Source organism: Brassica napus, unplaced genomic scaffold, assembly GCF_020379485.1.
Source record: "Brassica napus cultivar Da-Ae unplaced genomic scaffold, Da-Ae ScsIHWf_1624;HRSCAF=2240, whole genome shotgun sequence".
Taxonomy (NCBI): Eukaryota; Viridiplantae; Streptophyta; class Magnoliopsida; order Brassicales; family Brassicaceae; genus Brassica; species Brassica napus.
The window spans coordinates 12,501-25,572 of NW_026015040.1; the positions used below are offsets into that span (position 1 = coordinate 12,501).

At 46.6% G+C, this 13,072-nt stretch overlaps 1 protein-coding gene and 2 non-coding genes across 3 annotated transcripts in view; 1 reads left to right on the plus strand and 2 right to left on the minus strand.

Moving 5' to 3' along the window:
* LOC125598111 overlaps window positions 1–40 on the minus strand; it is a 3,259-nt gene extending 3,219 nt beyond the window's left edge. Inside the window, exon 1 of the ribosomal RNA XR_007332209.1 lies at window positions 1–40. This exon is cut by the window's left edge and continues 3,219 nt beyond it. This is a non-coding gene — a ribosomal RNA (28S ribosomal RNA).
* Window positions 41–232: 192 nt separating this feature from the next.
* Window positions 233–386, minus strand: LOC125598110. Its single transcript, XR_007332208.1, has one exon. It is a non-coding gene; the product is annotated as a 5.8S ribosomal RNA (ribosomal RNA).
* A 4,877-nt stretch (window positions 387–5,263) lies between these two features.
* On the plus strand, window positions 5,264–7,516 carry LOC125598109 (the record flags this gene model as incomplete). Its single annotated transcript, XM_048772438.1, has 3 exons — window positions 5,264–5,799; window positions 7,193–7,300; window positions 7,453–7,516. Coding segments are annotated over exons 1-3 (708 nt in total), but the record flags the coding sequence as incomplete, so codon positions are not given.
* Between the last annotated feature and the right edge of the window lie 5,556 nt (window positions 7,517–13,072).

Consider the following 13,072-nt stretch of genomic DNA (forward strand, 5'->3'; position numbering starts at 1 on the left):
TGCTTAAACTCAGCGGGTGATCCCACCTGACCTGGGGTCGCGTTGAGGACTTTGGGTCATCAAGATCTTTTGGACCTGAACGTCTGACTATATGACAAGAATTGAATCACCCCACGCATGTCAAGACGCTCCTGGCGTCCTTAGCTCGGATTTTGGCCAACCACGTGCGGTAACACACGGGAGATCAGCTTCCGTCCCATATCCTCAAGAGGATGGGGGGGACGACGATTTGTGACACCCAGGCAGACGTGCCCTCGGCCAGAAGGTGGGGTGCAACTTGCGTTCAAAGACTCGATGGTTCACTGGATTCTGCAATTCACACCAAGTATCGCATTTAGCTACGTTCTTCATCGATGCGAGAGCCGAGATATCCGTTGCCGAGAGTTGTTTTAGACTTAACATTGCAGCACTGCTTCCGAACAAACTCCGTCTCCGGGATGGCGAAAGCATGCTGTTTAGTTGCATTTTCCTTGGCACTTTTCGTCCGGAAGCTATGCGTACGATCCAACCAAAACTGAAGTCTTAGGCATGGATGAACGTATAACCATGGAATCGGCAGGCACAGTAAGAAACCGGCCTACCGAGAGTGATGTTTCATCGTTCTCAGGTCGTTCTGTTTCCAGGGTACGACAATGATCCTTCCGCAGGTTCACCTACGGAAACCTTGTTACGACTTCTCCTTCCTCTAAATCATAAGGTTTAATGGACTTCTCGAGACGTCGCAGACGGCAAACCACCCATGTCAACGCGTGCTGATGAATCGCACTTACTAGGAATTCCTCGTTGAAGACCAACAATTGCAATGATCTATCCCCATCACGATGAAATTTCAAAGATTACACGGGCCTGTCGGCCAAGGTGTGAACTCGTTGAATACATCAGTGTAGCGCGCGTGCGGCCTAGAACATCTAAGGGCATCACAAACCTGTTATTGCCTCAAACTTCCTTGGCCTAAACGGCCATAGTCCCTCTAAGAAGCCGGCCGTGAAGAGATGCCTCCACGTAGCTAGTTAGCAAGCTGAGTTCTCATTCATTAACGAAATTAACCAGACAAATCGCTCCACCAACTAAGAACGGCCATGCACCACAACCCATAGAATCAAGAAAGAGCTCTCAGTCTGTCAATCCTTACTATGTCTGGACCTGGTAAGTTTCCCTGTGTTGAGTCAAATTAAGCCGCATGCTCCACTCCTGGTAGTGCCCTTCCGTCAATTCCATTAAGTTTCAGCCTTGCGACCATACTCCCCCCCGGAACCCAAAAACTTTGATTTCTCATAAGGTGCCAGCGGAATCCTATAAGCAACATCCGCTGATATACAGAGCGTAGGCTTGCTTTGGGCACTCTAATTTCTTCAAAGTAACAGCACCGGAGGCACGACCCGGCCAGTTAAGACCAAGAGCATATCGCCGACAGAAGAGACAAGCCGACCGGTGCTCACCGAAGGCGGACCGGGCGACCCATCCCAAGGTCAACTACGAGCTTTTTCACTGCAACAATTTAAATATACGCTATTGGAGCTGGAATTACCGCGAATGCTGGCACCAGACTTGCCCTCCAATGGATCCTCGCTAAGGGATTTAGATTGTACTCATTCCAATTACCAGACTCAAAGAGCCCGGTATTGTTATTTTTTGTCACTACCTTCCCGTGTCAGGATTGGGTAGTTTGCGCGCCTGCTGCCTTCCTTGGATGTGGTAGCCGTTTCTCAGGCTCCCTCTCCGGAATCGAACCCTAATACTCCGTCACCCGTTACCACCATGGTAGGCCACTATCCAACCATCGAAAGTTGATAGGGCAGAAATTTGAATGATGCGTCGCCAGCACTAAGGCCATGCGATCCGTCGAGTTATCATGAATCATCAGAGCAACGGGCAAAGCCCGCGTCGACCTTTTATCTAATAAATGCATCCCTTCCAGAAGTCGGGGTTTGTTGCACGTATAAGCTCTATAATTACTACGGTTATCCGAGTAGTAGTTACCATCAAACAAACTATATCTGATTTAATGAGCCATTCGCAGTTTCACAGTCTGAATTCATTCATACTTACACATGCATGGCTTAATCTTTGAGACAAGCATATGACTACTGCCAGGATCAACCAGGTAGCATTCATAAATCAGGGCAAGACCACGTCATATTCCCGCAAACACATGGAAAGTGGGAACAGACGCAGACTTGACCGAATCTTTTGTCTGGAGACAAACGTGCTTAGCGGGACAGAATTTCTTCGAGTCACCGCCATAATATTTCCGCAACCGAGATCTCAGCAAACAGCTTATTCACCTTTGCGAACAATGCATAAATTATGCAAAGACGCAAGGATCACAAGTGCCGGCTTATGTGTTCACGACTTCCCCACTGAAGGAGATGCCGCAAACAACATTTTAAGCAAATCTTAACAATTCCTTCCAGATAGGTACACAACACAGGCCCCGGATCAGTTCAGCAAGCATAAAACTATGCTAGTGAAGAAACTGAGGACTATAGTTGGTCTGTAGTTGGGTGCGCGAGCACAGAGCCAACAAACACTAGCTATCCAATCACCACTCATACGCCGAATGTTCATTTGCCCCGCTAACATCAATCTTTCCAACCACTCTTGAGATGTAATCAAAAGAGCAACTGGAAGACGGATGAAACCAGGCCAAGCCAGGGTCATGCCTGTGGATCTTGTGGTAGTCGACCTAAAGAATCACGAGGTGATATTAGGTATGGACTGGCTTGGAAAGAACCGGGCCACTCTTGACTGTCACCGGGGGCGCGTGCAGTTTGAGGGTGGGTGTGGATATCCGGTCAGGTTCCAAGGTATACGTTCGATCTCTGGATGCTTGGTGGTGTCAGCAATCCATGTTGAAAGGATGCTGAGGAAGGGTTGTGAAGCTTTTCTAGCCACAATCGCCACTAAGAAGGTCGTAGGGGGTGGTGACCCGGAGGGAATACCGCTGGTCCGAGAGTTCCACGATGTGTTTAGGTCACTACAGGGCATTCCCCCTGATAGGTCGGACCCATTCATAATAGAACTGGAACCAGGGACGGCCCCGTTATCCAAAAGTCCCTACAGAATGGCTCCTGCCGAGATGGCAAAGCTTAAGAAGCAACTGGAGGAGTTGCTGGATAAGGGTTTTATAAGACCTAGTGTGTCACCTTGGGGAGCACCGGTTCTTTTTGTCAAAAAAAAAGATGGTAGCTTCAGGTTGTGCATTGACTATCGAGGTTGAACCGGGTTACAGTGAAGAGCAAATACCCATTGCCTCGGATAGATGAGTTATTGGATCAGCTCAAGGGTGCAAAGTGGTTCTCTAAGATCGAATTGGCTTCAGGGTATCATCAGATCCCTATTGAACCAAATGATGTTAGGAAGACAGCATTCCGAACAAGGTACGGCCACTACGAATTTGTGGTCATGCCATTCGGACTAACCAATGCACCAGCAGCCTTTATGAAGATGATGAATGGTATCTTCCGAGATTTCTTGGATGAATTTGTAATCATCTTCATTGATGACATACTAGTATATTCCAAGAGCAAGGAAGACCATGGGAGGCATCTAAGGGCTGTGCTAGGACGGTTGAGGGAACAACAGCTCTTTGCCAAGTTGAGCAAGTGCAGTTTTTGGCAAAGGAGTGTTGGGTTCCTTGGACACATCGTGTCCGATCAAGGAGTCTCGGTTGATCCAAGATCAAGGCCATATAGGAATGGCCACGACCTAAGAGTTTCACGGAGGTCAGGAGTTTCCTAGGGCTGGTCGGTTACTACAGGAAGTATGTCAAAGGGTTTGCCAGCTTGGCCCAACCAATGACACAACTAACTGGAAAAGATGTGAGATTTGTATGGTCTGAAGGATGTGAGAAGTGTTTCTCTGCCTTGAAGAATATGTTGACGAATGCACCCGTTCTAGTGCTACCAGAGGCTGACCAACCTTATGTGGTATACACCGACGCATCCATCACCGGATTAGGATGTGGATTGACCCAACACGGAAAGGTCATTGCCTATGCCTCTAGGCAGTTGAGGAAGCACGAGGGTAACTACCCAACCCATGACCTGGAGATGGCCGCAGTGGTGTTTGCCCTCAAGATATGGCGGTCATAGTTGTATGGTGGCAAGGTTCAGATCTTAACCGACCACAAAAGCCTCAAGTATATATTCACTCAACCTGAGTTGAATTTGAGACAAAGAAGATGGATGGAGTTTGTGGCCGACTATGATCTTGACATAGCATACCATCCAGGTAAAGCAAACCTGGTGGCCGATGCATTGAGCCGCAGAAGAGCTGAAGTATCGGCTAAGAAGGAGGCGGACATGTTGGAAGGGATGGTCAGGTCGTTGCACCTAAATACCTTGGTCAGCGAGGACGAACCTTTGGGTTTGGAAGCAGTGAACCAGGCCGATCTTCTGACCAGGAATAGACAAGCTCAGGTCTTGGACGAGAACCTTCAAGGGGTTGCTCGGAACGAGAAGACGGAGTATCAGACGGCTCAAGATGGAACGATCTTGGTCCATGGAAGGATTAGCGTCCCTAACGTGCAGGAACTTAAGGAAGAGATAATGAGTCAGTCTCATAAGTCTAAGTTCTCCGTACATCCCAGACTGAACAAGATGTATAAAGACATCAAGAGGTATTACCATTGGATTCGCATGAAGACTGATGTGGCCGAGTGGGTGGCTAAGTGTCCTACTTGCCAACTCGTCAAGGCTGAGCATCAAGTACCTAGTGGGCTACTTCAGAACTTACCTATTCCAGAATGGAAGTGGGATCACATAACCATGGACTTCGTGTCCGGATTTCCCACGACCAGGAACATGAAGGATTCAGTCTGGGTAGTGGTGGATCGTTTGACCAAATCAGCTCATTTCATACCAATCAAGAAGACTGATGGTGTGGAGCCTTTGGGGCAGAACTACATGGATGAAATAGTACGCCTGCATGGAGTGCCGGCCAGTATTGTTTCCGACAGAGACCCACGGTTCACTTCTTACTTCTGGATGGCTTTCCAAAAGGCCTTAGGAACCAGGGTGAACATGAGTACACCTTATCATCTGCAGACAGATGGTCAGTCAGAAAAAACCATCCAGACGTTGGAGGATATGTTGAGAGCATGTGTTTTGGACTGGGGTAACTCCTGGGAAAAACATTTGCCGTTGGTGGAGTTTGCTTACAACAACAGCTTTCACACGAGCATTGGGATGTCGCCTTATGAAGCCTTGTATGGACGACCTTGCAGGACACCGTTATGCTGGACCCAAGTGGGGAGTGCAGCATGATAGGACCTGAGATAGTGGAGGAGACCACAGAGAAGATTAAGTTCATAAGGGACAAGATGAAAGAAGCACAAGATCGCCACAAGTCCTATGCGGACAGAAGGAGGAAACATGTGGAGTTTGAGGTGGATGAGATGGTTTATCTCAAGATGATCACTTTCAGAGGATGGAAAAGGGTGCCTGGCCGAAGGAAGCTAGATACGAGGTACTTGGGTCCTTTCCGGATTATAGAACGAGTTGGGGTGGTGGCTTACATGCTGAACCTACCAATAGAAATGGAAGCATTTCACAATGTGTTCCATGTGTCTCAGTTAAGGAAATGTCTTTCAGATCAGGACATTATCATTCCAGAGATTCCGTCCGATCTAGGCACGAACCTCACCTTAGAGACAAGGCCGGTTTGGGTTGTAGACAGAATGGAGAAAGCAATGAGACGTAAGACAATAGAGATGGTCAAGGTGATTTGGGATTGCAGTGGACAAGAGCAAGTCACTTGGGAGACCGAGGCAAGAATGAAGGATGATTTTCCCGAATGGTATCATCAGTTCTCCATGGAAGATCAAGGGTCGGATTCCAGGACGAATCCATCTCAAGTGGGGGAGACTTGTCAAGTCCCTGATTCTAGATAGTGCCTTCGGGCACAGCCATGGTGCGAGGCGATGAACCAGTCAGGTCACACGACCCAAAGACAAGCGTATCATGGCTGTACAAGGATGGTTAAGTGCATCAGTAGGCTGAGACTTAACCAGAACCTGATGAGACAAGGGGAACGGAGCTGGACGAGTTCTAAGGCAGCTCGGCCAAGCTGGGACGTGGCTCTACCAGCTGGATCAAGTCCTGGACAGCTCAGTTCAGCTCACACTAGTTTAGGTCAGCTCCAGTAGCTAGACTACTAGCTCACCCAGCTGGAGCAGCTAGCAATCAGCTCACCTCAGCTCGGTGAAGTGTTGGAGTCTTGGCCATGTGGCCGGGTCATGGGCCATACCAGGCCGTGAGGGAGGCTTGAGTGGCCAAGGAGAGTCCGATGGGTTTGAGGATTGGACAAGGGATCCAGGAAGGATGGGCAAGCATGGTGGGCTCAGGTTCGAACAGCCCAACAGGGAAAAGGGGCAGTTATGCCGAAAAGGTGGGAATGGCACAAGTGGTACCCATTCGGCCATCAGGTGGTGCCTGTTCGGCCAGGCTGTTATTGGCCTGTCTCTTCCTATATATACAGACCCTAGGGACCGAGATTTGCCACAATTTTTCCTAAGGAAAAGCTCTGCCCAAATCGTGAGAGAAAGAAAGAGAGAAAGAAGAAGTGATCGGCCAATGCCTTGGCCGACTGTGTTAGTGACTGATTCAATCTGAGAGTTGGTCTGAGGAAGTTGAGATTGGCTGAGGATGAGTAACAGAGGCACGGAGAGGGGCTTGAGCACTCCTGAACGCACGCCCAAGGTGAGTAGGATGGACTAAACCTCCTGCCATGGCCGCGGTGGAATTCCGTGTAGGTTGTGGCCGGATTGGTGAAGCCAGACCTATCTCTTCTCATTACCCTTCTATTCCATCTCTGTTTCATCTTTATTCTGTATGGGACTGATGATTCGAAGTCAGAGGGATGAGATCAAGGCCTTGACCGGTCCAGGAACATAGTCCTTGGATGTTGGCCGGTTTGGCTGATCAGGGTCGAGATATATATGATCGAGGCCGGTTCTGTAAGATCTGATTGTGGATTCTTCTTACTGGGTATTTATCATGAATTATCATGGGTTCCAACTAATTTTATCAGACGAATTTAGAGGTGGTCAGTTTGGCCAGTTTGGCTGGTTATGGCCGAAATCTAGGAGCCGGGACCGGTTCTGGTGGTTCTGACTCGACCATTCTCTTAGTTAGGATCTATCATGAATTTTCATGAAGTCAGATTAATTTTTGGGAATTTATTTGAGTAGGTCAGATTTGGGATTAAGATATGGCCGGTTCAGATTGATTGAGACAATGGGTGGGATCTCTCTTGATTGGTCTGGCCGTGTGTTAGTTGGGTGTTATGGGAATCCTAGGTGATGTTCTGGGTATGTCTGTGTGCCTTGTGAGTTGAATTGTTAGTTAGGGAACATAGAATAAGTGAACCGAACCATGCAATGCTAGATATGATTGTTTAGGATATCGGATTGTACTTACACAGATGTTTTGTGTTGTGTGATGGTTTCAGGATCAGACCAGGACCGTGGCAAGGCCAAGGCACCATGAAGACCTTAGCCGTGGATGGATGTGTGGTATTTGGGATAATACTATTAGTATGAACTTATGATTAGCCTATTGTGCAACTGAACCTATGTATTAAATCACATGTTTGTTATTTAGAAAGATACAATTTCTTCTTATCTGTTTAGTCTTAGGAATAAATTGCTTGAACCTCATCTGACTGAACAGGACTTAAGAATTGTTGAACTTTTAAACTGGACAAAACTTACACTAGGAGTTAAGTAAGGCCGCGGGTCCAAGTTGGGCTTAGGAGCCAGGATCGGGTCTTACAATGTTGGTCCTTGGACTCAGCACGCTGACCCTTCCTGTAGAAACCCGTTAAAAAAAAAAAAAAAAAAAAAAAAAAAAAAAAAAAAAAAAGAAAAGAGAGAGAGAATGGTCGAGTATCTTTGTGGTTGAGTCGCGGGCAATACAGATCGATCGGGAAATTTGAAGTACGAGAAGTTCGAAGAATGGATCGTGAGTGAAGCATGAGTTGAGATAAGCTGCTCTACCATTGTTAGAAATGTCTTAGATTGATCAGACGGCAGTTTTGGAAGAATCACATTTTTTAAGCACGACGGTTTAGAAGCTCGACGTTTTTGAAGATTGACGTTTCTTCATCGCGAAGTTTTCTCAGAATATCTTCGTATCAGTAAAATATTATTCTGAAGACATTATAAGTCGGAAGCAGGACGGGAATTAAGCAGGACGGGAAGCAAGCACGACGGGATTGAAGCACGACGGGAAAATCCGAAGTTGGGCGAAAACCCTAATTTTGGTATTATCGATTTTTCGAGGAAGCCGGAGGCTCGGGAAATATTTTCCATCAAGGTCAGGATTCACTTGGAGTTTATTAAAAATATTCATCTCATCAGAACGGGCGTAGAAAAATATTCGGGATTGATCACGGGACGAAAATTCACCGGAAGGGTCGAAATCAGTCGAATGGACCGAGAAGCTCGAGCTGGCCTTATCTATGAGATAAGGACGTGATGTAACCTGCCTGGCATGGTATGTGGCAAGGGAAGCAGGAGGTGTTGAAGCCCAGGAGAGCACAGCATGCTGATTGACACCCAGAAGCACGAGGTGCCGCGAAACCTGCGATCGGAGCATGCTGAGCGACATGTGTGCGCTGAGTGTCAATCTGGATGAGGTCAGGCCGTGGATCAGACATCTGGAGGGCATGGTGTCACTCTGCATGATCTCCTGGTCATGCCATCAGACATGTGGAGCACGAGGTGCCACGACGCATGCGTCCGGAGCCATGCGAAGCGACACACGGGCTGCCACCAACCTGAAGCTGATTGGCTGGTGTCTCCTATATAAAGACCACGACCCCTTCTCATTTCATTCATCCAGACCTTTCAAAAGCAAGTTAAAAAAGTGGGTTAGAGAGAGAGAAAGAAGTAGAAAAAGAAAGTAAGAGGTTTTGAGCTATTTCGAGAGTTTTAGAGAGTTTTCGAGATCAGTTTCTCTACTGATTTCAAGTCAGCGCCTAGGGAAGGTTCTGGCCAACTGAAGATCAACCAATTGAAGATCAATTCAGATGGGAAGCAAGTCAACGTGGTTAGAGAGAGAGAGAAAGAAAGTGTAGCTGAGTTCTGAAGACCGATACTCCACCGAGAAGGCCAGTTCCGTCCAATCGGCGATTCTCTACGATTGTGACGCGGAAGCTCTGTCCAATTCAATCCGTCCAAGCCAGTCATATTCTCCTACAATCAAGTGGAGGTGCTGTCCAAGATTAGTTCAGTTCCATGGGTTCAGATCAGTCGAAGTTCTCCTCGTACTCCGCCGAAATGTCCGAAGAACTGTCCAGCAGCTAAAGGAGATTCTGTCCAGATCAGTCTGTCCAGACGTGTCAGTTTCTTCATGATGAAGACGAGGTTATGTCCAAGTCAAGATCAGTCCAGTGCAGTCCAGTCAAGGCGTCCCTTGGGTTTTGGCCAAGTCCTCTACGATCAACCAGCTGCTTCTCGCCTAGAACACTGTGAGTTGGTTTGTTTGAATTCCACTTGGAATTTAGGGTAGATCGAGTCTGCATATAGATTAGAATGATCACGTTATTGAATGGTAGAGTCCTTAGGGTTATTTTATTTATGGAACCGGACTCAGTTTAGCAAGGGCTAAGCTGAGATGAATGGAATTAAGACTGAGTTAATAACCTGACTAGGACTAGGGCTAGGATGCATCATGTTTTCTATTATTGCGTGTTGATATTGTTGAGTGCAGGTTCCCGTTATCTTTAAAGATAGTTTCTCAGCGGGAGGCTGGACTATCTGGGTAACGGTTTGATTGTATTGTTTAGTATTGATATTATTGTTTAGTAGTTAGTACTAAGGGTCTTAGGCCATATAGGCCGGACTACTGGTACTATTGGTTTGTGTTGTAGAGTCGAGTGTCTAGTTAGGATCTGGAACTTTGGCTTTAGGTTAGGTTCTAGATTGAGTTTGTTTTGTTGTGAGTGTGCCGACAGTATGTGCGAAACCCGCCCATACTAGGCTTGTGTAGGGGTGATTAGTGTTTCCTCGGCCTCGTACCCAGCGGGTTCAAGGAAACCCCTTATTCGCTGGATCGGGAAGACTCAGACGAACGGTGTCATGTACTATGGCTGAGTATTACACGACGGTGTAATGGGACAGTGACCCGAAGGACTGTGGGCTGTCGCGCGGTGACCCGAAGGACTGTGGGCCGCGGTCGGTTGAAAGTTCCTTCTTCTGGCCTTTGTGGTAGGAAGATAGGATATTGCCGATAGGGAGGAGGAACACGATGTCACCAGGGCCCAGGTTAGAGTGTTGTGTTAGAGTGTCGTAGAGGGTTATGGAACCCTCGAGTTAGTGTAGCACCGATATACGGTGTTACAAGTTAGATCGAGTCGTAGTTACTCATAGTCTTATTATTGTGATTGTGTTTGTGGTTGATTGATTTGCTTGCAGGTTCTGACGTTAAGTCTAAGTCTGGTTTAGGTACCGGATTAGGCTTGATGTGTATTTCGTTAGTGTAGGCCTGACGTTGGCCTGTATGTGTTTGAGTGATTGCTTGTGAAGGGTGGTGGATATTAAAGCTATGCGGTATCATTGGTTGGCCGATCATGTTCTTGTTTGATTGTTGGTCGATCGATTAATGATACTTGTATAGTCTAAGTGTCTAACACTACATGAGTATTGAACTCAGGCGTATATATGGTTAACTAGGGATTGCTTGTTGACTTGTTTTAATGCAGGTTCCCGTTACTTGAAGCTAGATCATGGCAGGAGGCCAAGTCTAACTTAGTAACGGTTTGCTTAGCCTTAGCTTTTATTGCATGCTAGGGCTAGATTGATTGTTATTTTGGGTTGTCTGGGTAGAGTCTAGGTTGCGGGTAGAGGCCGCCAGCTCACTGAGTAATACTAGATTACTCATCCAACTCCGTTGTCCTTTTTGCAGGTCGCTTTAGGTAAGGATGATCGGATAGCTTGGTGCTGGACGTTAGGACCGCCGGTGTAGATTTTCATGCCTTTTGTAAACGGTATTGTGGATTTGTGTTTAGTTGACTCGATTTGGCATTAGGCCGGGACCGGTCTCGAATTATATCAATGTATGGATATTTCTCGAATCAATAAAGTAATTGTTTTATATGCGCTTCATGAGTACTCTGATATTTGACTAGTCCGGTCTAACACAACGTTAGGTCGAGGTACGGGTTGAAAAGCCTTAGGCCTTGATCTAACGGAAAACGCTAACTCTAGGTACGGGTTGCAAAGCCTTATGCCTTGACGCAGCGGGACGAGTTAGTGGATGAACTGGTCTAGGTCGTGGAGTAAAGTTTGTGACTCTGACCGGATTGTCCCTAGCCCGTCATGTAGCGCTTCCGAACCATGGTGTTGGGTTGGACGGTCAGTCATGTTCTTGTTTGATTGTTGGCTGGCCGGTTGGCCTTTCATCTCCAACCCTTGGTGTGGGTCGTCCGTCGGTCATGTTCTTGTTTGATTGTTGGCCGGTGGGTCGACCTATGCTTAGGACGGTTCGGGGGTGTTACAGAGGTGGTATCAGAGCATGGTTTCGTCCATGCTTCCGGAACTCATGATTTAATCGGTTTTAAATATTTATCGAGTCAAAATGAGTCACAAAAGGCATTAGGGAAACCGGTCACGTCCAGCGATAGGATTTGTGGTTTTAGGAAATTAGGATTGAGATAGTGGAATATAGAACTGTTAGGTTGCTTGGGTAAAACTGTTAGGTTTCTTGGGTAGAACTGTTAGGTTGCTGGTTAGAATTGCGGTTAGGTTGCATTGTTAGTATTTGCTGGGTTAGTAGATTATTTGATTAATTGTCTACTAACTTGCATGTGAAGTGTTCTTTTGAGTTGCAGCGAGTAAGTGCGTTTGTTGATCGGTACTTTAAGGGATGAAAACCTTAAAGTGGAGGGAGTTCAAGGCCAAACCCAAACCCGAAGCGAAAGAGGAGAGACAGATTCGGAGAACTGGGCTGTGGTATGGACTGGACAGATGGGAAGAAACAAGACTTCGTTGGGAAAGGACTTCATCAGTACTTGGGAAGACGAAGATTGAGAAGGATTTGAGGAATCTGGACAAGGATGATATCTATCAAAATGACAAGATAGTATCATGGGCGATGAGTGTGTTATGACAGAGTAAAAGCAAGAGGACGACTCAGTCATCATACAAGTGAAGAGATATAAAGACAATTGTGGAGGCCTTGAAGAGGACACTGAAGGAACCGTGGTGGAAGGAGCAAAGAGGTTATGGAGACGACTGGAGAGTGTTGTGAAGACGAGCAATTTCGCAACTAAGAATTCGAGGACGAATTCTATTAAGGGGGGGAGAATGTAGAAACCCGTTAAAAAAAAAAAAAAAAAAAAAAAAAAAAAAAAAAAAAAAAAAGAGAGAGAGAATGGTCGAGTATCTTTGTGGTTGAGTCGCGGGCAATACAGATCGATCGGGAAATTTGAAGTACGAGAAGTTCGAAGAATGGATCGTGAATGAAGCATGAGTTGAGATAAGCTGCTCTACCATTGTTAGAAATGTCTTAGATTGATCAGACGGCAGTTTTGGAAGAATCACATTTTTTAAGCACGACGGTTTAGAAGCTCGACGTTTTTGAAGATTGACGTTTCTTCATCGCGAAGTTTTCTCAGAATATCTTCGTATCAGTAAAATATTATTCTGAAGACATTATAAGTCGGAAGCAGGACGGGAATTAAGCAGGACGGGAAGCAAGCACGACGGGATTGAAGCACGACGGGAAAATCCGAAGTTGGGCGAAAACCCTAATTTTGGTATTATCGATTTTTCGAGGAAGCCGGAGGCTCGGGAAATATTTTCCATCAAGGTCAGGATTCACTTGGAGTTTATTAAAAATATTCATCTCATCAGAACGGGCGTAGAAAAATATTCGGGATTGATCACGGGACGAAAATTCACCGGAAGGGTCGAAATCAGTCGAATGGACCGAGAAGCTCGAGCTGGCCTTATCTATGAGATAAGGACGTGATGTAACCTGCCTGGCATGGTATGTGGCAAGGGAAGCAGGAGGTGTTGAAGCCCAGGAGAGCACAGCATGCTGATTGACACCCAGAAGCACGAGGT